At 38.3% G+C, this 24149-nt stretch overlaps 1 protein-coding gene, 2 long non-coding RNA genes and 2 pseudogenes across 5 annotated transcripts; 3 read left to right on the top strand and 2 right to left on the bottom strand.

Moving 5' to 3' along the window:
* The first annotated feature begins 2100 nt into the window (after positions 1-2100).
* On the top strand, positions 2101-4805 carry LOC103408171 (disease resistance protein Roq1-like). The gene is made up of 4 exons (XM_070807237.1): positions 2101-2411; positions 2507-3596; positions 3695-3973; positions 4299-4805. Exons 1-4 carry the CDS (start codon positions 2209-2211, stop codon positions 4668-4670), a joined length of 1944 nt encoding a protein of 647 aa, XP_070663338.1. The 5' UTR covers positions 2101-2208; the 3' UTR covers positions 4671-4805.
* Positions 4806-5892: 1087 nt separating this feature from the next.
* Positions 5893-6425, top strand: LOC139189029 (uncharacterized). The gene is made up of 2 exons (XR_011572496.1): positions 5893-6027; positions 6192-6425. It is a non-coding gene; the product is annotated as an uncharacterized lncRNA (long non-coding RNA).
* A 6708-nt stretch (positions 6426-13133) lies between these two features.
* Positions 13134-14870, bottom strand: LOC139189062 (uncharacterized). 3 transcript variants are annotated; one of them, XR_011572552.1, is made up of 3 exons: positions 14791-14870; positions 14293-14409; positions 13134-14196 (listed from the first exon to the last, which is right to left on the bottom strand). It is a non-coding gene; the product is annotated as an uncharacterized lncRNA (long non-coding RNA). The 3 variants fall into 3 exon arrangements; XR_011572551.1 differs by lacking the exon at positions 14791-14870 and having other exon boundaries at positions 13134-13993; positions 14071-14196; positions 14293-14763; XR_011572550.1 differs by lacking the exon at positions 14791-14870 and having other exon boundaries at positions 14293-14763.
* Positions 14871-16334: 1464 nt separating this feature from the next.
* Positions 16335-19673, top strand: LOC103454504 (tryptophan aminotransferase-related protein 3-like; annotated as a pseudogene).
* Positions 19674-19776: 103 nt separating this feature from the next.
* Positions 19777-21739, bottom strand: LOC114827347 (uncharacterized; annotated as a pseudogene).
* Between the last annotated feature and the right edge of the window lie 2410 nt (positions 21740-24149).

The following is a 24149-nucleotide window of genomic DNA, read 5'->3' as shown; positions in this document are numbered from 1 at the left end:
TCCATAGCCTTGACACTCATGACATTGAACCCTATTGTTAGAACTCCTATGTTCACTAGTTCTAGATGATCTAGAGGCTTTGTCATGTGAGACATCTAGAGAACGAAAGTTTTTTGAGTTCGAACCTGAGTTGGTTCGTTGCTCACGACCCTTGGATTTTTGAGACTTGAGAAACCTTCTAATTTGCATGGTTAATTCAACCAATTCATCTTCGGACAAGTCTTCAATTGAGCCATCACTTTCTTCTTCTTTGACAGCTTTGAGAGCAATGCTTTTCATCTTCTTAGAATCAGGAAGCTCTAACTCGTACGTTTGCAGAGACCCAATTAATTGCTCAAGCTTGTAGGTGTTTAGATCTTTCGATTCCTCAATCGCTGTCCTCTTAGCATGAAACCTCATAGGAAGTGATCTTAAGATCTTTTTCACAATCCTATGCTCAGGAATACTGTCACCAAGATTGTGACAGCCATTGACAATTACGCTAAGCTTAGCATAAAAGTCAGAGAAACTTTCATCATCAGACATTGTGATATTTTCGAATTTTGTGATGAGATGTTGAAGTTTGGATTCTTTAACAGTTGAGTTACCCTCATGAGTAACTTCAAGAATGTCCCAAGCTTCTTTTGCCGTTGTACACTTACTTATGTAATTGAATTGTTCAGGCGAAACGGCTGTGAATAAAGAATTCAAAGCCCTTTGGTTAAAAGTGCTAGAGCTACGCTCATCATTGCTCCATTCTTTCCTAGGCTTAAGCTTAGATATCGACACAGAGGATTCTCCTTTATCTTTAGTTTCTTCAATCGTTGGAGGTTCCCAACCTTCTTCAACAGCAAGCCACACCTTGTCATCTTGCGCCCATAAAAACGATTTCATTTTTTACTTCCACGCAGCATAGTTGTCACCATCAAAATGTGGTGGATGAGAAACTGAACCCATAGCACGATTCATCCTAGACTACCCACGGATCTCACTAGGTATTTTTAGTGACCTGCTCTGGTGCCAATTGAAAGTTCTAGGATGGGTACTAGTTTAACCTAGAGGGGGTGAATAGGTTCCAATTTAAAAATCCAATTCAATTTTCAATTTAATTTTCAGTTCTCAAATTAAATCCATATTCATATCACATATCAAACTATCATACTCATATGGAATTAAAACGATAAATAAAAAGTACACACATGATGTAGGATTTTACGAGGCAAAACCCACCACTGGGAAAATCCTCGGGCTACCAAGCCAGGAAGCACTAAGAAAGAAAGAATACATAAAGACTTACAAAACTCATCAACTAGACACTCATACCAGTTGGCAGCTTTGTCTCCGCGCTTTGCTACTCGATCTTTCTTCAGTCTTCGAGTTGAAGTGGCACGACACTAACGCAGCCGTCAATCACCTTTCCCTCAAACTTTGCAGGATGCTAACTCGATCATGCAGAATGTTTATATGATGAAGTGTTTGTTTGAAAAACAATCAATTACGAAAATCACAAGGCACATTTCCATAATTGACATTCAATAAAAAACCAAATGAAAATCAGCATGAAAATAATATTTTCTCTTTAAAAACACATGCTATTGAAACCACAAGACAGCAGCAATATCAAAAATATTTTTTTCCTTATTCCCAAAAACGCCAAGCTGCTGCCTATCTTTTGTTTGTCAAAGAACGCCCAAATATATGCATGTGTGGCTGCCTTTTAAACAAAACAAAACCCTAACCTCCTGTATACCTCACGGCACCTCACCAATTAAATTGATAAGGATGGAAAACCATTTAGATAACTCCCATGCAATCAGATTATTTTGAAATCATGTTTTAATAATTAATGTAGAAAGGATAAGTCATTCTAAAGAGATAAAACCCACAAAGGGTAAGAGTCCTAACCCAAATACAATAACATGAGATATCAGATGAATGTAGTTGGATGCATGCATGCAAACGTACCTGGATGAGTATCGTGTTTTAGTAACATCTTCGCATTGAAAGTGTGAGAAACCTCCCTAGACTAAAACTATTACAATTGTAAATATGTAACAAGTCTAAGCTATTACAGACTCAGGCATTTTGTCAGGGATTGCCAATATTACCCTAACACCTTCTGAGCTCCCAAGAGCGATCGAAGAATCGCAAATTGCAATCGTCGTTCTCTCACCAGACTATGCTTCTTCCAAATGGTGCTTGAAGGAACTTACAACCATCCTTAAGCGCATGGAAGCCAGGAACTCTATTCTACCGGTCTTTTATGAGACAGATCCATCTGACGTTGGAAATCAGAAGGGGTCTTTTGCCAAAGCCTTCGATGAGCATGAAGAAAAGTTCATTAGTACCGAAGACAAGATGAAGGTGACCCAGTGGAGAGAGGCTCTGAAAAAAGTATCCAAAATTTCTGGGTGGCATTCTAAGGAATCTAAGTAAGCATGAACAACTTTAATTTCCCATGTCTTAGTAGAGTCAAAATTGAATGCTTCGTTTATGTTTTTTTGATTGGTTATTTCATACCATGTAGGAGTGAAAGTGAGATTATACAACAACTCGTCAAAAGTGTGTGGAAGAAAGTGCAAGCTACATTCCCGTTGTTAGATCCCTCACAGGAATTAGTTGGGGTTAATTTTGGGCTTGAGCAACTAAGTTCGTTGTTAGCTCATGATGTCAATGATGTTCGCTTTATAGGGATAACGGGGATGGGTGGCATAGGTAAGACCACCCTTGCTAAGCTTGTGTATGATAGAATCTTTCATCATTTTGAAGTTCCCTGCTTTCTTGGCAACATTAGAGAGGTTTCTAACGTTGATCTTCAAAAAAGACTTTTGCACCCTATGTTGAAGGAAAAGATTGAAGAAATTTGGGATGAAGAGCGCGGAATCATTTTCATTAAAAAGTGCTTACGCAACAAAAAGGTTCTTCTTGTACTCGATGATGTGGATCACATAAACCAGCTACAAGTACTAGCTGGAAAGGAAGATTGGTTTGGCATGGAAAGTCGAATTATCATTACAACTAGAAATGAACGTCTGCTAGTCCAGCATGACGTAACATTATGTCATAATGTCAAAGTGTTGGATGAAGGCGCAGCTCTTGAACTGTTTAGCCTACATGCCTTTAAGAAAAATCTGCCTGAGGATGGGTTTTGGGAACTATCAACATATTTCATGAATTATGCTGGAGGCCTTCCATTAGCTCTTGAAACTTTGGGGTCGGCATTGTTTAAGAGAAGGCTAGACACTTGGAATAGTGTGTGGGATAATCTGTCAAAAATTCCTAATCCAACAATTTTTTATAAACTTAAAATAAGTTATGATGGACTAGAAGAGTGGGAGAAGAGAATTTTTCTCGATGTTGCATGTTTTCACAAAGGGAAGTACACAAAGCGAGTAATTGAAATGCTAGATGATTCTTTTGGATTATCTAGTAGTATTATGATAGATGTACTAATTGAGAGATCTCTCATCTATCAAGATCATGAAAAATGCATATGGATGCATGATTTGATTCAAGAAATGGCATGGACAGTTATTGCTCACGAGTCTAAAGAGCCTGGTCAACGCAGTAGGTTGTGGCTTTACAATGATATTTATCATGTATTCACGACGAATACGGTAAGAAGTTAAATACTCAGTTTAGAAGAAGATATGATATCTTTTGACACTATATTATTATATAAAATTAATTCGTCCTTTTTTTCCTTAATTGTTAGGGAACAAGAGCAATTGAAGCCGTATCCTTACGCCTGCTCAAAGTAGAAGAGGTGCGCCAGTGGAATTGCAAAGCCTTCTCTAAGATGGATGGACTGAGGTTTTTGGAATTCGATAATTTGATCTTTTCTTCAGGTCCCAAATTTCTTCCATGTTCCTTGAGAATTATAAATTGGAGTTGGTATCCTTCTAATTTTCTTCCAACTAGCTTTCGCCCGCACTTGCTTGCTCAACTAAAGATGTGTAATAGCAATCTTGTTCGTGTTTGGGAGGGAAAAGTGGTAAGAGTAGTTATGAACAAAAGATAATACTGGTTACTCACTAGTCAATACTCAATTTTTGATTTTGTCCAATGATATTTTAACACATTATTTTAAAAAGTAATAGGCGTGTTATTTAATTTTTCTTGAGTTTTAAAAATAAGGAACGCTTGACATTTTTTTATTGTACAATCTCGAAGGTCCTAATTTTTTTCAATATTCATTGAGAATAAATGCTATTTAATTTACAAAATAATCATATATTTATTTATTTATTATTTTGAATAAACTTTAAGGTTGTGGAAGTTAAGTATATGATCTGAACGTTATCGGTGGTGTTGTATAGGACTTGCCCAACTTGAAATATATCGATCTTAGCTACTCCAATAAATTGAAGAGTACCCCAGATTTCAATGGTATTCCAAATCTTGAGGAGTTGATTCTTTGGAATTGTAAGAATTTAGTTGAGATTCACCCGTCTATTGCAGTTCTCAAAAGGCTTAAACATTTGCTTCTTAATGGCTGTGAAAGCATTAATAGCCTCCCAAGTGAGGTTGAAATGGATTCTCTTGAGACTTTCGATCTTGATGGCTGCTCAAATGTGAAAAAGATTCCAGAATTTGGGGAGCAGATGAAGAATGTATTGCGGATTCACTTAGATGGGACTACGATCGAGAAACAAATGAACATCTGGTTGGCCTCAAGGAATTGCATGTAAGGAATTGCAAAAATCTCTTGAACCTTCCAAGGGTGATTTGTAATTTGAAGTCTCTTGGATATCTCAGTGCGAGTGGATGCTTAAAGATTGACAAACTCCCAGGAGACATGGATCACTTAGAGGCGTTTTGCTGGGGACCCACTATGACAGAGCCGCTTGTGAGCATGAAAAATCTCAAACGTCTAGTATTTAAGACAAATTTTGACATAGCCACTTGTGGATCGGATGGTAAAGCAAGGGATGGGTGGGTCCTTTGCCGCTTATTTGGACTTGAAAAGAGTCGCCCTGATCCTCCTTTTTGTTGGGGTTTGGTGTTATCTTCTCTAAATCGTTTATGCTCTTTGACAGAGTTATCTCTAGCGAATTGTAATCTTCGGGAGGGGGATATCCCCGATGATATTGGCTGCTTGTCCTTACTGGGAGTATTGTATCTTAGTAGAAATAATTTCATCAGTCTACCTCAAAGCTTTAGACACCTTTCTAAAGTTTTCAGTCTTGATCTGGAGGGGTGGAAAAGCCTTCAAAAATTGCCACCTCTTCCATCAAACAGAGGATTAAGAGTAAATCTGGACAATTGCACTTCCTTACAAAGGTTGTCAGGTCCATCCAGTTTTTATGGTGATTATGTCACTTGCCGGAATTGCATTGCATTGGTTCAAGATGAAGACTTGATTAATAAGATTCCAAAATTTGTCATTCAGGTACTCTCTCTCTCTCTCGCTCTCTCTCTCTCCTTCTCTCTCTCTCTCTCTAAATAATTGATCTTTCTTCTGCTACAGAGATTGAAAATTGTAATCCCTGGAAGTGAAATTCCAAAGTGGTTCAATAATCAGAATGTGGGACATTCAATAAATGTGGAGCTTCCTCCACCATCATGTACCAACTGGCTTGGGATTGCCTTCTGTGTTGTTTTTCAAGACCTTAAGAAAAACTTGGCAAATCCAGCTGCCCTTCGTCATTATGATAGATTCGAAATTTGGTATTTAGATGCACATTTTAGCCATAGAGTTTTGATCAACCGCATAGGGTCTGTTGTGTCAGAACACCTTTGCCTATTTTATCTGCGTCGTTATAGAAATCAACGTCGTGAAAATTGTCTTCAGGAACAGTGTTTATTCGAAACTTATTTTTTTGATATCAAGGGACAACTAAAGGCAGACTTGAATATGGTGAAGAAGTGTGGGGCTCGTTTGGTGTACGAGCAAGATTTGAAAGAACTCAACCAAAAACTACTGAAACAAACATAGCATATATCATGACAAGGCAGCTCCAAGTGGACCTGGAAGTGCTAGCTTCAACAATACAGAAAAAATTCGCAAAAGGCGTTGTAACTAGTCGCCATGTCACAAAAATGCAAGTAAGTAACCATCGATTTATCACATTAGCTTAATTGTCATCAAAATTATTTTTTGTTTCGATATCTTAGTCAATGTAATCAATCTTTCGAGCTATATATTAAGATGGCTATATTTACTGAAAGGCAAAGTGGATAAGAATGTTGATGTATAAACACTTTTGCAGATTACTTGGGCATTAAGAAGATTGATTAACAATCTGATCATCTTGCCCAATGCAGCAAGTGGGTACCTTGGAAACTCGCGACGCCATTAGCGTTAACATGTACACTAGGGGTTGAATTCAAATTTCTGTACTCTGGCAGAAATTGATTTGTTTCTGTCTGATTTTGCAACTAATGCAAACTAGTAGTCCAGAAACAGAAACGTTGCTAAGGAAACAACACTTTTTGCTCAACAACTTTGGTTTGATTAGAACAGAAATAAGCATTGAGACTATTTTTCCGGAGATCATTGGAAAGGTTGTTGTAAAACTTAGAACTAACAGACTTCTGTTGAAATAAGGATGAATCACACAGATAACAAACCCGAGAGTATGATTGGAAACTAGAAGTCTGACTTGATCTTGTGACACCAGCAGTTTAAATCAAGATGAAGATAACCCTTCGTGAACAAATCAGCAATTTGATCTTGTGAACAAATAAAATTCACTAGTAGCTCACCTCTAATCACCTTCTCCCTGACATAATGATAATCAACTTCTAAGTGCTTGGTTCTTGAGTGGAAAACTGGATTGGATGCTGAGGCAATGGAAGACAAATGATCACACCAAATCTGTTATCTTAGAAGATTCTAATGTACGTCCCTAAAACACGAACATAACCAAGGCAACTCAGCGGCAGTGTATGCAAGCTGCCTATATTCAGCTTCAGTGCAAGACCTGGAAACTGTTGGACTTTCCTGTTATGCAGTGATGTATTTAGAAATGTGCATAAGAAGAAGAAGTTTTTAGAGAGAAAATGAAAAGACAGAGAGAGTTCTCAAAAATCTCAGAGAGAGCCAAAGAATGCTCTGCTGCATATATTCCTTCTTTCCTCAACATTTACATGACTACTAGGGAGAGAGAAGCTACGTGAGCCTATGAGCTCATCATACCATTCATTACAAGACCCTATGAGATCTTGACACATGTTTACATCCAAGCCTAGCACAATATCATCTAATCTCAGCCCTTGATCACTAACTGATTTATTTACACTTGCTAAAGTAAGGAAAATACAGTTTAGACCTTAATCAACTAACACTCCCTTCTAAGGTCTTAACTGAGATTACCCCAAGCTTATCCTTCAAAGCACAGAATCTGTCTTTAGCAAGTGCTTTGGTGAAAATGTCAGCTAGTTGCTCCTCACTTTTGCAGTATTGCAGGTCAATTGTTCCTTCTTGAATTGCATCTCTGATGAAATGAAACTTCCTCTTGATATGTTTAGACCTCTGATGGAATACCGGATTCTTTGACATTGCAATTGCTGATGTGTTATCACACATCAAAGGAGTTGGTTCGATCAATTCTTCACCAAAATCATGCAGCACAAATCTCAGCCATGTAGCTTGAGTGGTGGCTTTTGAGGCACTCATATACTCGGCTTCAGCAGTTGAGAGTGCAACACTCTGTTGCTTTACAGAAGCCCAAGAAAATGCACCACTGCCAAAGCTGAAAGCATACCCTGATGTGGACTTCATGTCATCTTCATCTCCACTCCAATAACTGTCACAAAATCCTATGAGTAGAGCTGCATTTCCCTTTTCATACTTAATTCCATAGTCAACAGTTCCTTGCACATATCTGAGGATCCTCCTTGCAGTGCCAAGATGTTTGATGGAAGGACAGTGCATGTACCTGGCAAGTACACATGCTGAGTACAAGATATCAGGCCTTGTTGCAGTTAAGTATAGAAGGCTGCCAACAATTTTCCTATACAATTCTTCATCTGCAGCTTCACTCCCATCACCTTTCCTTAGCTTATCCGTGGGAGGTAAAGGTATTGAGACAGACTTGCAGCTCTTCAAACCAAACTTGTCCAGTAAACTCAGTGCATACTTTTTCTGGTGAATAAAGATACTCCCTTCTTGTTGGATTACTCCAATTCCAAGAAAATGATGTAACAAGCCTAAGTCAGACATCTCATACTTGTTCATCATATCACATTTGAAATCTTCAATCATTTCTAAACAGCTTCCAGTATAAACTATGTCATCCACATATATAGAGACAATCAGAGTTCCCTGTCCATCCACATGTTTCACATATAAGGTGGCCTCACTTGGACTTTTTTTAAATCCACTCTGCAGCAAATGAGTATCAATATTGCTGTACCAAGCTCTGGGAGCTTGTTTTAGACCGTACAGGGCCTTTTTTAACTTATATACTCTGTGTTCTTCTCCCTTGACAATATATCCATCTGGCTGATCTGTATACACTTCCTCTTCAAGGATCCCATTCAGGAAAGCAGACTTTACATCTAACTGGTACAGTTTCCACCCTTTCTGTGCTGCCAAAGCAATGAGTGTTCTTATAGTATCCAATCTAGCCACAGGTGCAAACGTCTCATTAAAATCAATTCCGGGCTTTTGAGTGTATCCTTTGGCAACTAATCTTGCCTTGTGTTTTTGTACAGTGCCATCCAAATTCAATTTGGTTTTGAAGATCCATTTTACCCCAACAATTGGTTTGTCACTTGGTCTATCAACCAATCTCCAAGTGTCATTCTTCTCAATCATAGTAATCTCCTCATCCATTGCTTTCTTCCAAGCTTCATCTTGAGAAGCTTCAATGTAATTCTCAGGTTCAATGACACTGAGTCTACACTGAGCAAACACTTCATTCAGATCTCTCCACTTCTTTGGTGTGTTGTCATAGGTTTCTGTGAGTGGAATTTCACTCTCCATATTCACAGTGTTAGGAGCATCATTGTGTACACTGGAAACATACTCACTTCTTGTATTTGGGCAAGATAAACCAGAGGAACTAATATTAGTTTCTTCACACACGCCATTTTCTATCTCAGTTATGCTTATACCCTCATTAGCTTCTGAGAAAGGTACCGAGAAATGCACAGTTTCCATATTCTCCCAATTAAGAGCAGCATCTTCATCAAAAATAACACTCCTTGAGACAATGATGTTGTTGTGTTTCAGATCATACACCCTGTAACCCTTTTCTCTTGTCCCATATCCAACAAATACACATTTCTGTCCAGTTTTTGTCTTAACTGGGTTGGCACATGAGTGTAGCAAACAGAACCAAAGATTCTCAAGTGTTTTACCCCTGGTTTTCTACCACAGAATTCTTCAAAAGGAGTCTTGTTCTCTAGTGCTTTGGTAGGACACCTGTTAAGCAAGTAGACAGCAGTGTGAACTGCTTCACCCCAGAACTTGAGTGGTAATTTTTTTTCATAGAGCATGGTTCTTGCCATCTCAACTATGGTACGATTCTTCCTTTCAGCAATACCATTTTGCTGGGGAGAATAAGCAACAGTGAGTTGCTTTTCAATACCAACATCTTCACAAAATCTTTCAAATTCTAGAGATGTGTACTCTCCTCATCTGTCACTTCTGATTTTCTTCAGTTTGTAACCAGTTTGTAATTCAGTCATGGCCTTGAACATTTTAAAAATTCTGAATACCTTAGATTTGCACTTCAGAAAATAGACCCAACACATTCTGGACTTGTCATCTATGAAGGTGAGAAAATACCTGCTACCTCCAAGTGTTTCACTCATGGGTCCACACACATCTGTGTGTACAAGTTCTAATGGCAACTTTGCTCTCCATTTCTGTTCTTTGCTAAAAGCCTCTCTGTGAGCCTTTCCAGTAGCACACCCTTCACATACCTGATTGTACTCCTTTAGATATGGCAGACCATACACCATACTCCTTTCTTGTAACATTCTCAGGCTGTCATAGTTTAGGTGCCCAAATCTTCTGTGCCATTTCCATGTGTTACCTTCAGTGGTAGCAATATTTGCTACAATATGATCCACATGATTAAACATTAGTGGAAAGCATCTATTTCCCTTCATTTTCACAGTGGCTATATGATCTTGCAATTCACGATCTCCAAATATGCAGGCCATGAAATTACCAAACAACAACCAATAGCCATGTTCAACCATTTGTCCTACACTGAGAAGATTTTCATCCAAACCAGGTACAATCATTACTTCTGGTATGAACCGAGTGCCTCTTTTGGTCTCCACAATCAGTGTGCCTTTGCCAACTGAGTCAACCAATTCCCCTGTGCCCATTTTCACCTTACACCTTATACTTCTGTCAATATTGATCATCAATGATTCAGTACTGGTCATGTGGTTACTGCAACCACTGTCCAAATACCAAACACCATTGTTTTCTTGCACAGAGGCCTTATGACAGGCATAGAACATCATTGCATTATCTTGAACATGATTCAAATAATTTGCAGTATGATTTTTCTTTGGTTGGTGACAATCTCTCACTACATGTCCAAATCTGTTGCAGTTATGACACTTAGGTTTTCCTTTGAACCAACACTCTCCATGATGAGCCTTATCACAGATCTTGCACTTTTGTTTAACACCCTCAGTGATCTCGCCCTGTCTTTCAGGCTGTCGAGTGTTGTTTTCCCACTTCCTAGACATAGACTTCCAATTCTTCTTTCCCTTACTGTGATTTCCCTGTGTGAGTGGCCTATTCTGTGCTTTAGGTACAAGACCCATAGTGGAGAAAGCATGCTCCGTGCTTGTAATTTCATCAACATGTCTACTCAATCTAAGCTCATAACTCTTAAGAGATCCTACCACTTCTTGCACAGTCACAGTATTCAAATAAGAAGTTCTTTCAATCACAACACAGATTGGATCATATTTACTGGACAAACTAATCAAAACCTTTTGAACTTCTCTTTGATGAGTGAGGTTCTCACCATAAGATTTCATTTGATTAATTAATTCAAATAGTCTAGTAAGATAGACAGATAGAGATTCATTCTCCTTCATTCTCATATACTCAAATTCACGACGTAAACTTTGAAGTTTAACAGATCTTGCCTGTTCATCGCCGCGAAACTCCTCCTGGAGTAGATCCCAGGCACCCTTTGAGGTCTCTTGATTCACAATCCGAGGGAAGATCTCCTTCGAGACAGCACTTTGAATAATGCCCAGTGCCTTAGCATCTTTCATGAGCTGATCTTCCATGTGTGCGTCCAACTCGTCATCATCTCCTTCATCATCATCCGATGAGGATGAATCTTCCTCGTCTTTCTCCTTCTTTGTTTTCTTCTTTTCTCCTTTCTTCTTCGAATCTGGAATAACAATCCCTTTGTCAACCAATTTCCATATCCCATACGATTTGAAAATGGTGACCATTCTCACTTTCCAGAACTCGAACTCCGTTCCATCAAAAACGGGAGCTCGTAAATCACCGCTTCCAGATCCAGCCATTTAGCTTGAATCGGAATGAAATGGAGAGATTTCACGTTGGATTCTCTCACACAATTTCACAGAATTCAACGCCCAGTCCGAAATCGAACCTAGGCTCTGGATACCATGTTGGACTTTCCTGTTATGTAGTGATGTATTTAGAAATGTGCATAAGAAGAAGAAGTTTTTAGAGAGAAAATGAAAAGACAGAGAGAGTTCTCAAAAATCTCAGAGAGAGCCAAAGAATGCTCTGCTGCATATATTCCTTCTTTCCTCAACATTTACATGACTACTAGGGAGAGAGAAGCTACATAGCCTATGAGCTCATCATACCATTCATTACAAGACCCTATGAGATCTTGACACATGTTTACATCCAAGCCTAGCACAATATCATCTAATCTCAGCCCTTGATCACTAACTGATTTATTTACACTTGCTAAAGTAAGGAAAATACAGTTTAGACCTTAATCAACTAACAGAAACTGTTTTCTGTTTCTTCGAACTCCACGATATTAAGTTTTTACCCAAGTATATACAGAAGCCTCCAGTCAATTGTACACCTCGAGGTCTATAAACAAGACCCTGATCATAGGTAGCCTTCAAATAACGTAGGATCCTCTTTAACTGCCCTCCAATGAGTGTTGTTGGATGAATGCATGAACTGACACACTTGGTTCACAACATAAGAATCAGGTCTCGTAATTGTCATATAATGTAGGGCGCCTACAACACTTCGGTATAATTCAGGGTTACTATATGATTCACCCCCAAAAGCACTCAGTTTCTGTCCAGAAGAAACTGGAGTCGAGAATGGCTTGGCATTGATAAATTTAGTACATTCCAGCAAGTCCAGGGCATACCTGGACTCTGTGAGATGCATTTGATCACCCGAGCAGGTTACTTCAACACCTAGGAAGTAGTTGAGACGACCCAAGTCCTTCATGGAAAATAAAGTGCCCAATCTCTTTGTCAACTGAGCCATTTGATAAGTATTGTTTCCTGTGAGCGATTTATTATCCACATAGATTAGTAAGATGAGATATACTCCTCTTTGATTAAACACAAACAAAATTTAATCACACTTGGATTCTTGAAATCCCAATTGAAGCAAGAAATCAGAAAATCTCCCCCCTCCCCCTAATAATAGTAAATTCGAAAATAAAATTAAAAAAGATGGTCAGAGGAGGAGATGGATGCTTATGTCTCACGGAAAGGAATTCTTTCTTCCACCCTATTAAGATTTACAATTAATTTGGCACGATATCAATTTTATTTTTTCAGAAGACACAAGCATTCATGAAATGATGGTTTCTTCTAAGTTCTGAAGCACTCTGGGGGATCAAACTGAATGCAACACATCTTTAAATTTCCTATAGTCCACTAAAAATCACACATCACAATCAACAACAACAACAACCAAGCCTTATCCCACTAAGTAGGGTTGGCTGTATGCATCCTAGAACACCATTAAGTGGGGTGAATCCTATAACAACAACCAAGCCTTTACACATCACAATCAAAGCGTAAAAAATTCACAAATGACTAGCAAACAGAGGAAAACTTCCAGGAGTAGTCTGAAAATAGTTTTCTTCTTTTCCGTTAACAAGTCCGAACATACTTTTATTTGCAAAGCGGATATGTCAAAACAGGAACAATAGATGAAAATAAGGGCAATGAGGGAAAACATTCAACACAGGAAACGACCAAAATCTAAGAATGAAGTAACTTAAAATTGCCATAAATTACAAAGAAAAGTAGGGTATAAACTAAAGAGCTACATTAGAGATGTTATATAAATTTTGGATGGATCAGGCATTCTCTATATCCTTAAATACTTCTCAGGTGTTCTGCTGCTTGCTTTTATATTGCCATTCACAATATGGAAAGCAAGGACTTAAATCACGTGTCCTGTTGTGCAAAAATTAAGGCAAGGCAAGCTATGGATTGACAATTCGTGGTTTTATATTGCCACTCAAAATATGAACAGCCAGTACCATGCAAAGTTCTGTCCCCACCCCCCCTAAGTTCCATTGGACCTATGGCTACACCAAGGGCGTAACCGTATCCTCATATACATGATAAACTTGGCTAAAGAATATCGTTTTATATTTAAGGTACCGTTTGGTACGTGGGACGGGACGGAATGGAGTGGGACGAGGTGTTCTGTCCCACGTTTGGTACGCCTAAAACCAGTGGAACGCGTTGTTCCATGTGACGAATTTTGGATGAATTTTCATTCCGCCTCACCCCCTGGAACGACTCGTTCCACATCCGTGGAACACAAAATTATAAACTCTTCGTCTCCTTCTTCTTCCTTGTTTCCATCCGAGGGCATCTTTGCTCCCTCTCCGTTCCGTCCCGTCCCGTTCCATCCCATTCTGTTTCGTCCCATCCCGTCTGCATACCAAACGATACCTAAAGGTTGCAAACACTCGCCCTAACTGATGCCTGACCTCATTAGCAGTAGGCCATTTGTTACCACTAATCTCCAAGGTCAATTCAAGACAGCCACCATTTTTGTAGTTCCAATCTTGCATGCCTCCATATATAGGGTACCTACAACAGGTGTCTTAAGAAACAATAGATGAATATCAAACAGAAGAAAAATATACCTGTAATAATTTGTAATGTTTCAAGCCATCATACCAGAAAGCTTGATTCGTAATCTCTCCCTCAAATTCCTTGCGCAATGACATATTGTAGTGAGAGCAACTATATACACTTGCTAAGAACCGGAATGTCTTGTTGTTTGGACATGCAAAATAATCTTTCCTGTAATTTAATTTAGATCAAAAGACGAGCATATGTGCAAAATAAAAATTAATAAGCATTGGCATAAATTCTGGGATAGTGTTATTATGAACTTACACATATTGTTAGGCACCATCCGAAAATCCATAATCAAATTAGAAGTAATCGGCAATGTTCATAACATTACGGTAACACTGTAAGACCTACTATTTACATCACCATGCTTGTTTCACACTACAAAAGAAACATTTAAAAACCTGAACACATTGGGCATCATAGGTAAAATTGAATAATGATCAAAACCTACACTCTCACTGACGTCAACGTACAAAATTGAAGAAGAGTAATGGAAATGAATGATGACAATTATTCAGGACAAATGTTCAACAAACAAATCGGTTTGCTTTTTCCATTGCTGTCAAAGATGTTCCAAGAGAGCTAAAGGTTGACAGGTTTTTCCATTAAGAGGACAAGGTTTCCAGCTTATAAAAGGCAAAAGAAAAACAAAGAACGAGAAATATATATACAACAGCATATCAAAAAGGTAAGACCGCAGTATCAAGTTATCAATCAGCATTGGTCCGTGAAGAGCTTTTATGGATGTAAATTGATTACCTTTTATCCTGCGTGCCATCCCATGATAATTTGCAACAAGGGCAACCTGTGAACAACAAAAGAATTGGTAATGACTAAGGTGCAGTTTAAGATTGAGGTAATTAAAAAAAGTTGGTATAAAAAAAGTTGGAAGTTTTTTTGTCTTTGGTAAACATTCAACTTCAGTTTTTTTTTTACAGTTTTGGGTGAAAAAAAACAGAAAACAAGAAGCTGCAAAACCCAGCTTTGAAAAGTCGGTTTTTTTTTCACATTTATTTAACATAAAAGTTTACCAAACACTATAATACTGTTTTTTTTTTTCAAAAGCATTTTTACAAAAAAGTTTACCAAACACTTTACAGCTTTATTTCACAGCTGCTTATTCTCACGCACAGCAAAAATAATTTTTTTTCAATGCACATCAATACCAAATCAGTACTAAGTTTGAAATGTACGCGACAAAGCCGTCACTGGGACCCAGCACTGCAGCTTTGTCCTACAGTCTTGTCGGCCACTAATCATGAGTCTAACAACTCTTTCGGCCATCCAACAGCTATAACCAATGGGTTGTTGATTAATCCAACCATCTAGATTTAAAAAATATTTATAATTACATTAAATTCAATAGATGTAATTGAATATGAGTATATACAACAGTAAAAAATAAAAAATAATAATTCTGATGGCCTAATTTTAAATTTAACTGTTAAAACAATTAAAAAATATTTAACTCAAATTTCACCTTAAAACTTTATAATTATATATGTATATGGTCAAACATCCAAACACATACCACTTTCCTCATACATTTTTTTCGGTTTTTTTTTATCTTTCTACCCACTTCCCAAAAGTACTTCATCCTATTTCTAAATTTTTCAAATTGCCAAAAGATCATGTGAGAGGACCTGATTGGTCAAGTGATGAAAATATTGCTTGTTATTTGGTATGAATTTTTATTAGCAAAGATGATGCTATAAGTACAAACAAAAATGCTAAGGAGTTGCGGGCTCGTATTGTTAAAATTTTAATTCCACCTCCAACACCAAACAACCCTATAAAGGTGTTTACGGTCGGTAGAAGATTATCAATAGAGCATACACCTTTTTAGAATTTAAATATTTTTAGGTAAAAATGTTCATAAAAATAAATTAGAATAATCGACATAAATCTTATTTTTTTAAAAGTTAACGAAAAAAAATTAGACTAGAATTATTCTTTAATTATGTGTGGCTTAAATTTTAAGCCATAATCAATGGAAGAAAAACAATTGTTTCTAGGTTATGGCTTTAAAATTTGTGGCTTAATTTTTTAAGGTTTAACCAAAGAAAAGGGTTGTGCATGGTCTTAGGCTTGTTCGGTCTAATTAATATTAGCGTCGCGCACCCAACTCCCAATTCTATCATCTAATTCGGCTTCTTTGTGTTGTGTGGAGCTTTGGCCAGCCTTATTTTCACAAGCATATATCACACCTACAAAGTAGAAATTTGGGAAAGGCTTTCAAGTGAATCAAATCTTTATTTACGCAAAATAGCTCAGTTCTTACGGGATTTCATTAAGCTGATTTTTTAGTAGCAGGATGGCATCTAATGAACTATGTCTTCCCTGATCAATCTCGCATCTCAGCAGAGCTTGAGAGGCACATCCGCGAAATTCATACCATTGTCGGAAATGCGGTCACTGAAGGGAGATACATTGTTTTTGGTGCTGGCTCAACCCAACTTCTCAATGCTGCTGTTTGGGTTAAAACTTAAACTTTGGGCTCCAAAGGAAGTTGGCCCAACAAAGAAGAGAAAAGCCCGGAGACCAGCCCAAGTCCAGAAGGCAGAAATGGTCTTTCCCGACTAGGTGCAGATCATTTGCACCACTTGCTCACCTACCCAAGGGCCAAGTGGTATAGACCTGCCAGCTAATCAGCCCAAAAGTATTTTATAGTGGCAATACAAGTAAAATAGCTGATGAGTCACTATCCTTCAAACCACATTCGGGCAAGGTTGTCGCTACAGGAGGCTAAGTCAAAATGTCTATAAAAGAGGAGAGAGGAATCAAAGCTCAGGACACTCAAACAACCAAACAAATACAAGCACAAACTCTGCTCAAAACCATATTTGCCTTCAAAACGAATCTGTAGTCAGCCCAAACCTTCATCCTTCTCCGGATAAACCTTTGTAATAGCTCTGCTACCTGGTCAAGAACCCGTCGTAGTATCGATTTCTTTTGTAAACTCATCTCCCTACCCCTTTTCTAAAATGCTCTCAACCCCCTTGATAAACCACAAAGATAGGAAGTTGCAAGCCGATCAGCCTTGCCCGACAAGGTTAAACCTTGCCCGACCCTCTTTGTTTTTGTCTTTTCATTCATTAGCCTAGCAATATGTTGTATACTACAAATTGTATTCAAGTTATTTATAGTAATATGGCTATTAAAAGTTTCTATCAGCACTTGAATCCGGTTTGAATATATCTTCACAGTTCAAACCAGATCTAAGTTCTAAACCCTCGGGCATGTAAGATTTGATCATCCAAAAGTCCTTGGCCTCAAGGCATAAAAAAAGACCTTATGTGGACTTAACCCATCCACGACAAGCTTTGATAAACAAGAAGTTCGAAGTTACTTGGGGCGCAAGTAATCGATCTATCACCTAGTTTTATTTCTATTATATTATGATTATCATAGAACGTTGAGTATAGAATGAATCCTGATGGGAAGCTTCAAGGCCTACACCTAAGGCCCCACAAAGGCACCTATTTGGATTCATTCTGTCATTCGGGCTAGAACGATGAGTATGGAAGGAATTCTGATGGAAAGCCTCAAGGCCTATCTAAGGCACCACAAAGGCACCTATTTGGATTTATTCTGTCCTTCGGGTTCGGGTAATCAGAAGTATAATGGTTATAAGATTTATATAACCAATGAAACGAATTATATGTATATATTCAAATATTAAGTTAGTTATTAACAGGAAGCCTCAAGGCCTACACCTAAGGCCCTACAAAGGCACCTGTTATAACTAAAATAGTCTCTTGAGTATATATACAATTAAAATTCAACATCCGTTTTACATCTGCCATGCTGAAGATGGCAGTGGCACGCCTGAGCACTCAAAAGTTAATCTTGATTGTGAGCCTCAAGGCCTACACCTAAGGCCTCACAAAGGCACATTTCAAAGTTAATTCTGTCCTTCTCTTTCAGCCTTACCCGACAAGCCTTGCCCGACAGGCCTTGCCCGACAAGCCCGCCAGTAAAGCAGAAGCCTGATAGAAAGTATCAACCAGCGCCAACCTCTCGGGGAGCTGTGTGCTCGTCGGCCAGGAAACATCCCCGACAGAAATTCTTGCCACGAACAGCTGCAGTTAACGCACTGTCGACTTCCAATAACTTCAACTCTTCACCTTCAAGTGTTGTAGCTTCAATTCCTTATTACAGTGTAAGATCCGACTTCTGACTTTACAGCAATGACTAAAACTATTTAATATTGATATACATGATTTCGATGTGAATTTTCACAGCTTTACCAAATGCAAACGGAGTTTTTCCGATCAATGGACTATATGTTTCAAGGAGATGCTGCCTTGCTGCAGAATACTTCGGATGCTACTAAAAATGTTGTTGAGTTTGTAACCTCACCAAACAATCCAGATGGGCAGCTGAAGAAGGCAATTTTTCAAGGCCCGAATGCTAAGGCAATCTATGATCGTGTATACTACTGGCCACATTTTACAGCAATTCCTGCTCCAGCAGATGACGATCTCATGATATTTACAATTTCTAAACTCACTGGCCATGCCGGTACTAGATTCGGGTACTTAACATACTAACCAACATTTTCTTCCACATTCTCCCCACCCTTAATGTAAATATATCGTTGTATAAAACAAAAACATATTCTTCCACATCCATTGAATTTTATAGGGAGATATTCTGCTTGAATTTTATCACCCTAAACCCTAAGTAAAGCCCCTTTAGGCAAATCATATTAATGTTTTGCCTTGTGCAGGTGGGCATTGGTAAAGGATGAGTCTGTGTACCAAAGGATCACCCAGCATATACTCATGAGTAGCTTAGGTATTTCTCGAGATGCTCAGCTAAGAGCTTTGAAGCTTCTAAATGTCGTCCTTGAAACCGGAGGCAGGGAAATCTTTAGTTCGGATACCACACTTTGAAGAAACGCTGGTAAAATTTGACAAACATCCTGTCTCTGTCAAACCGCTTTACTCTTCAAAAGTTTGAACCCAAATACTGCAACTTCTTCAAGAATATTAGAGAGCCTTCACCAGGTAATGTACTATAACTCATCCTGTGATTTTCGAAACATGCTAGAGTACGTGTGTGTAGGTTACTTAATTTAAGAATTCCTGTATAAACATAGGACGTTGCACCTTTCAAAGTTAATGAGAGTTTAATGTTCATGATGACATATTTTATTGTAAACACCGTACAGAAGTGCGCAAGTGTCTGCGTGTAATGATTTATCAATTTGGTGACAGAAAAAGTGAAAATTATGTTTTGACGATCAAATGAATTTGCAGCCTATGCATGGGTGAAGTGCGAGAGGGAAGAGGATAAAGATTGCTATGAAGTTCTGAAACAAGAAGCGAATGTTAATGGTCGTCCAGGTGCTGAATTTGGAGCTGAAGATCGATATGTTCGTCTCACCCTCTTAAGGACCCAAGATGATTTTGATTTATTGCTTCAGCGACTCAACCAATTGGTCCTGGATGAAAGTAAGAGCAAAATAATTATTTCTTCTCAAGTAGGGGGTCAATACGTGACATAATCTGCTACAGAGAAACATTGCAGAAATTTAGTAGAGCACTACTCGTGCTCCCTTATGTACGTTTGTAGAAATATAGGAGAGCACTACTTGTGCTCCCTTTTGTACGTCTATATGTAGCGGTCACCATTTAGTCTCGTAAGAAAAACAAAGCCAACAAACCATATGTAAACCAATTGATCGCAAAATAACTACCTCACAATCTTTGTGAGCATTTTTTTTTTCCTGCAACTCTCTTAAACAGAATTCCTCAGTTCTGTCAACATTTTAGTGCCCTGAACATGCCACGAAATTAATCAAAGTATATAATGAGATCAGTACACAACCTTTGTCACTTTGAAGTTCTACAAACATATGGTGCATATTTACCGTGTAACGCAAATGGCAAGCTCCATAATGTAAATTTTCCTTGTGCCTTTCGTCTGTGTTTTAATGTGCGCAAAATAAGGTAAATAACATATACATGCTCCATTTTCTTCAAGGACAGTAGTTGTGATGACATTAACATGAAGCACTAGTACACTAGCCAAGGAGAGGAAAGCGAACTTACCTGACTGACCAAAATCACAGGCTCAGTAGCATACATGATCGCCAACCAGGATTCAGAAGGATTCGTGTCATCGACATGATTGTGGTGAAATGGCCTCAGCATCCGAGTCAAGCTCCCACCATCTGCCAGTATCATCCTTCGCAAATTTTCATTCACATGCACGCACGCGCGCAAAAACACACCAACAAAAACTTTGATTTCCTCGTCCTCACTCGCAGCATCAACCTCACCATTCCAGTTATGCAAACTTTGTTCTTCCTCTGGCTTGTATGTCCAGTCCAATATCTTCAACACGTGATGGTCTTTCCATTTCCCCACAACCGAAATCAGCCTCCTTCTTAACCTTTCTACTCAACATTTCATTCCAATAAAAGCTAGAATCCACCACAACAACCATCTTCAAACATACATCTCAACTTTGCCTCCATCACAACATCCACAATACCTTAATTATCCGACAAAAGCATCACACACTCAACTCTCCTATGATTTCTCAATGCAACATCCATCCCCTGTGGTGTATCCAACACATCTAAAACCCCTGCCGCCTCACCTTGTCTGCTAAACCACGCCCAATCTTGGGTGTCAAGACATCCCTTGAAGCATTCTTTCACTTGTCCATCTTCATTGAATACTTGCCCACCAATTTCACCCCCGAACTCCCTCTAGCAGTCTCAAACTGATTCAACCTTTTCACACGTTCCCTCTCATGAATCTGCCTAAAATCATTCACAAGCTTTTCATTAGTATAAAATCTCCTCCCACAAACCCGTTGGACTCACCAGCCTTAATCACAACCCTGTTGCTCTCTTTCGTTTCCCTAACAACTTGTGGAGCATAATTCAATGCATTCCCTATCTAGAGGGTATAAGTTTAGTGTAATTAAACGATATCACACCCATCTAAAATTAAACGTTTGAAATATTGGAAATGGTGTCATGTGAGAATTTTCGCTCTAAATCTCAAATGTTTCACACAGAGAAAGTTATTTCAAGAATACTTAAAATGCTATTCACTTATGATTACTCTTCTCATGATCAAAACAACATGTGAAGCAAGTACCATGGAATCAATCAACAGACCACAAGCTAAAATAAGTAAACATTCAGTCCCTGTGGTAAGACCATCTAATAACATATTGATAGGCAGCCATAACATACCTTGGCTACAGTTGCAACGAGATTAAGCATGCTCATTTTGTTGCATCCCCAAAGAGTCAGAAGCTGCATGTTTATATGCATTAAAGACAACACGTCAAACAGCTAAATGATAGTAAGTTAAAATGAAAGGGAAATAATCTCCCAGGCCAATAAAAGTCACTTGTGCCAATTGATCATCCAATAAAAGCCCTTGAGTCTTATTAACTAAATGGATATAAAACTACCAAAAATTCCCATATCACAAATCAACTAGAACGTGTAAACAAGCAAGAATGCAAAGCTTATGTTAATAGGAAGCAAGAAACAGGCAAAAAACATATAACTAACATTGTGCCTCGTGTATAGGTGAGGAACAAGAAACTTAACATGATATTAGAATAATATCAAGACTGGTAGCATGGACAGAGAGAAAATAATTAGACATGTTAGGATACCGAGTAACCCAAAGTTAACCAACTTGAAGCAAGGACAGAGAAAATAATCAGCCATGTTAGGATACCGACTTGAAGCAAGGACCAAGAAACTTAACATGATATTTGAGGAAGAGGGTTTCTGCTGATGTATATACTTGATTTATTTGCATTCTGTTTTTAATGGAGCACGAACAAGGTTAACTAAACTAACACTTCTAACCCTATGGAAACTTTTATCTTTTCAGTTCTCGACTAGGAACAGCCAGCACCATGCAAAGTTCCGTCCCCACCCCCCTAAGGTCCATTAGACCTATGGCTACACCAAGGGCGTAACCGTATCCCATATACAAGATAAACTTGGCTAAAGAAAATAGTATTTTATATCAAGGTTGCAAACACTCGCCTAACTGATGCCTGACCTCATTAGCAGCAGGCCATTTATTATCACTAATCTCCAAGGTCAATTCAAAACAGCCACCATTATGTAGTTACAGTCTTGCATGCCTCCATATATAGGGTACCTACAACAGGTATCTTAAGAAACAATAGATGAATATCAAACCAAAGAAAATATACCTATAATAAGTCGTAATGTTTCAAGCCATCATACCAGAAAGCTCCATTTGTAATGCCTCCCTCAATTTCCTTGCTCAATGACATATTGTAGTGAGAGCGACTTTATACGCTTGCTAAGAACCGGAATGTCTCGTCATCCGGACATGCAAAATAATCTTTCCTGTACTTTAATTTAGATCAAAAGCCAAGTATGTGCAAAATAAAAATTTATAAGCATTAGAATATAAATTCTGGGATAGTGTTATTTTGACCTTACACATATTGTTAGGCACCATACGAAAATCCATAATCATATTAGGAGTAATCGGCACTGTTCATAACATTACAGTAACACTTTCAGACCTACTATTGACATCACCATGCTTGTTTCACACTATAAAAGAAACATTTAAAAACCTGAACACATTGAGCATCATAGGTAAAATTGAATAATGATCAAAACCTACACTCACACTGAGGCCAACGTACAGCAGGAAGAAGTCTAATGGAAATGAATGAAGACAATTATTCTGGACAAATGTTCAACAAACTAATCGTTTGCTTTTTCCTTTGCTGTCAAAGATGTTCCAAGAGAGCTAAAGGTTGACAGGTTTTTCCATTAAGCGCACAAGATTTCTAGCTTATAAAAGGCAAAAGAAAAACGAAGAACGAGAAATATATACAACAGCATAGTTCAGTGCAGAACTTTTATGGATGTAAATTGATTATCTTTTATCCTGAGTGCCATCCCATGGATAATTTGCAACAAGGGCAACCTGTGAACAACAAAAGAATTGGTAATGACTAATTTCTCCACATCTGAATCAAGGAATCCATTAGCTAAGATAGAGAACCACCTGTTAGAATTTAAAAAAAAAAAAAAAATTCCTTTGATTTCTCAGGAACCAAACGGTAGTTAATTATGATCAGATAGATTGTCAACTTCCAAAAACAACCAAGAAACTAAATGAACACAGATGCAAATGAACACATCATATAAAATGAATACAAATTATATATGTTCGTGGCAGGAATTTCCATTGGGGATGTTTCCTAGCCGACGAGCACACAGCTCCCCGAGAGGTCGGTGTCGGTTGATGCTTTCTGCCGGGCTTCTGCTTTACTGGCGGGCTTGTCGGGCAAGGCTGAAAGAGAAGGACAGAGTTAACTTTGAAAGGTGCCTTTGTGGGGCCTTATGTGTAGGCCTTGAGGCTCACAATCAAGATTAACTTTTAAGTGCTCAGGCGTGCCACTGCCATCTTCAGCATGACAGATGTAAAACGGATGTTTGGGTTTTAATTATATATATATATATATACCCGAGAGACTATATTAGTTATGACAGGTGCCTTTGTAGGGCCTTAGGTGTAGGCCTTGAGGCTTCCCATTAATAACTAACTTTAGTACTCGAATATATAAGGTTCATTTTCTTGGTTATATGAGTCTTATAACTATTATACTTCTGATTACCTGAGCCCGAAGAGCAGAATGAATCCAAATAGGTGCCTTTGTAGGGCCTTAGATAGGCCTTGAGGTTTCCCATCAGAACTCCTTTTATACTCAACGTTCTAGCCCAAGGAACAGAATGAATCCAAATAGGTGCCTTTGTGGGGCCTTAGATAAAGGCCTTGAGGCTTCCAATAAGAATTCATTCCGTACTCAAACGTTTTATGGTAATCATAATATAATAGAAATAAAACTAAGTGACTGGTCGATTACTTGCGCCTCAAGTAACTTCGGACTTCTTGTTTATCAAAGCTTGTCGTGGATGGGTTAAGTCCACATAAGGTTCTTTTTTTATGCCTTGAGGCCAAGGACTTTTGAGTGATCAAATCTTACATGCCCGGGGGCTTAGAACTTAGATCCGGCTTGAATTGTGAAGACATATTCAAATCGGATTCAAGCGCTGAGAGAGTTTTTTAATAGCCATA

Source organism: Malus domestica, chromosome 10 (genome assembly GCF_042453785.1).
Source record: "Malus domestica chromosome 10, GDT2T_hap1".
Taxonomy (NCBI): Eukaryota; Viridiplantae; Streptophyta; class Magnoliopsida; order Rosales; family Rosaceae; genus Malus; species Malus domestica.
Note: the sequence above shows the minus strand (reverse complement) of the source record. Positions and strands in the feature narration are given on the sequence as shown.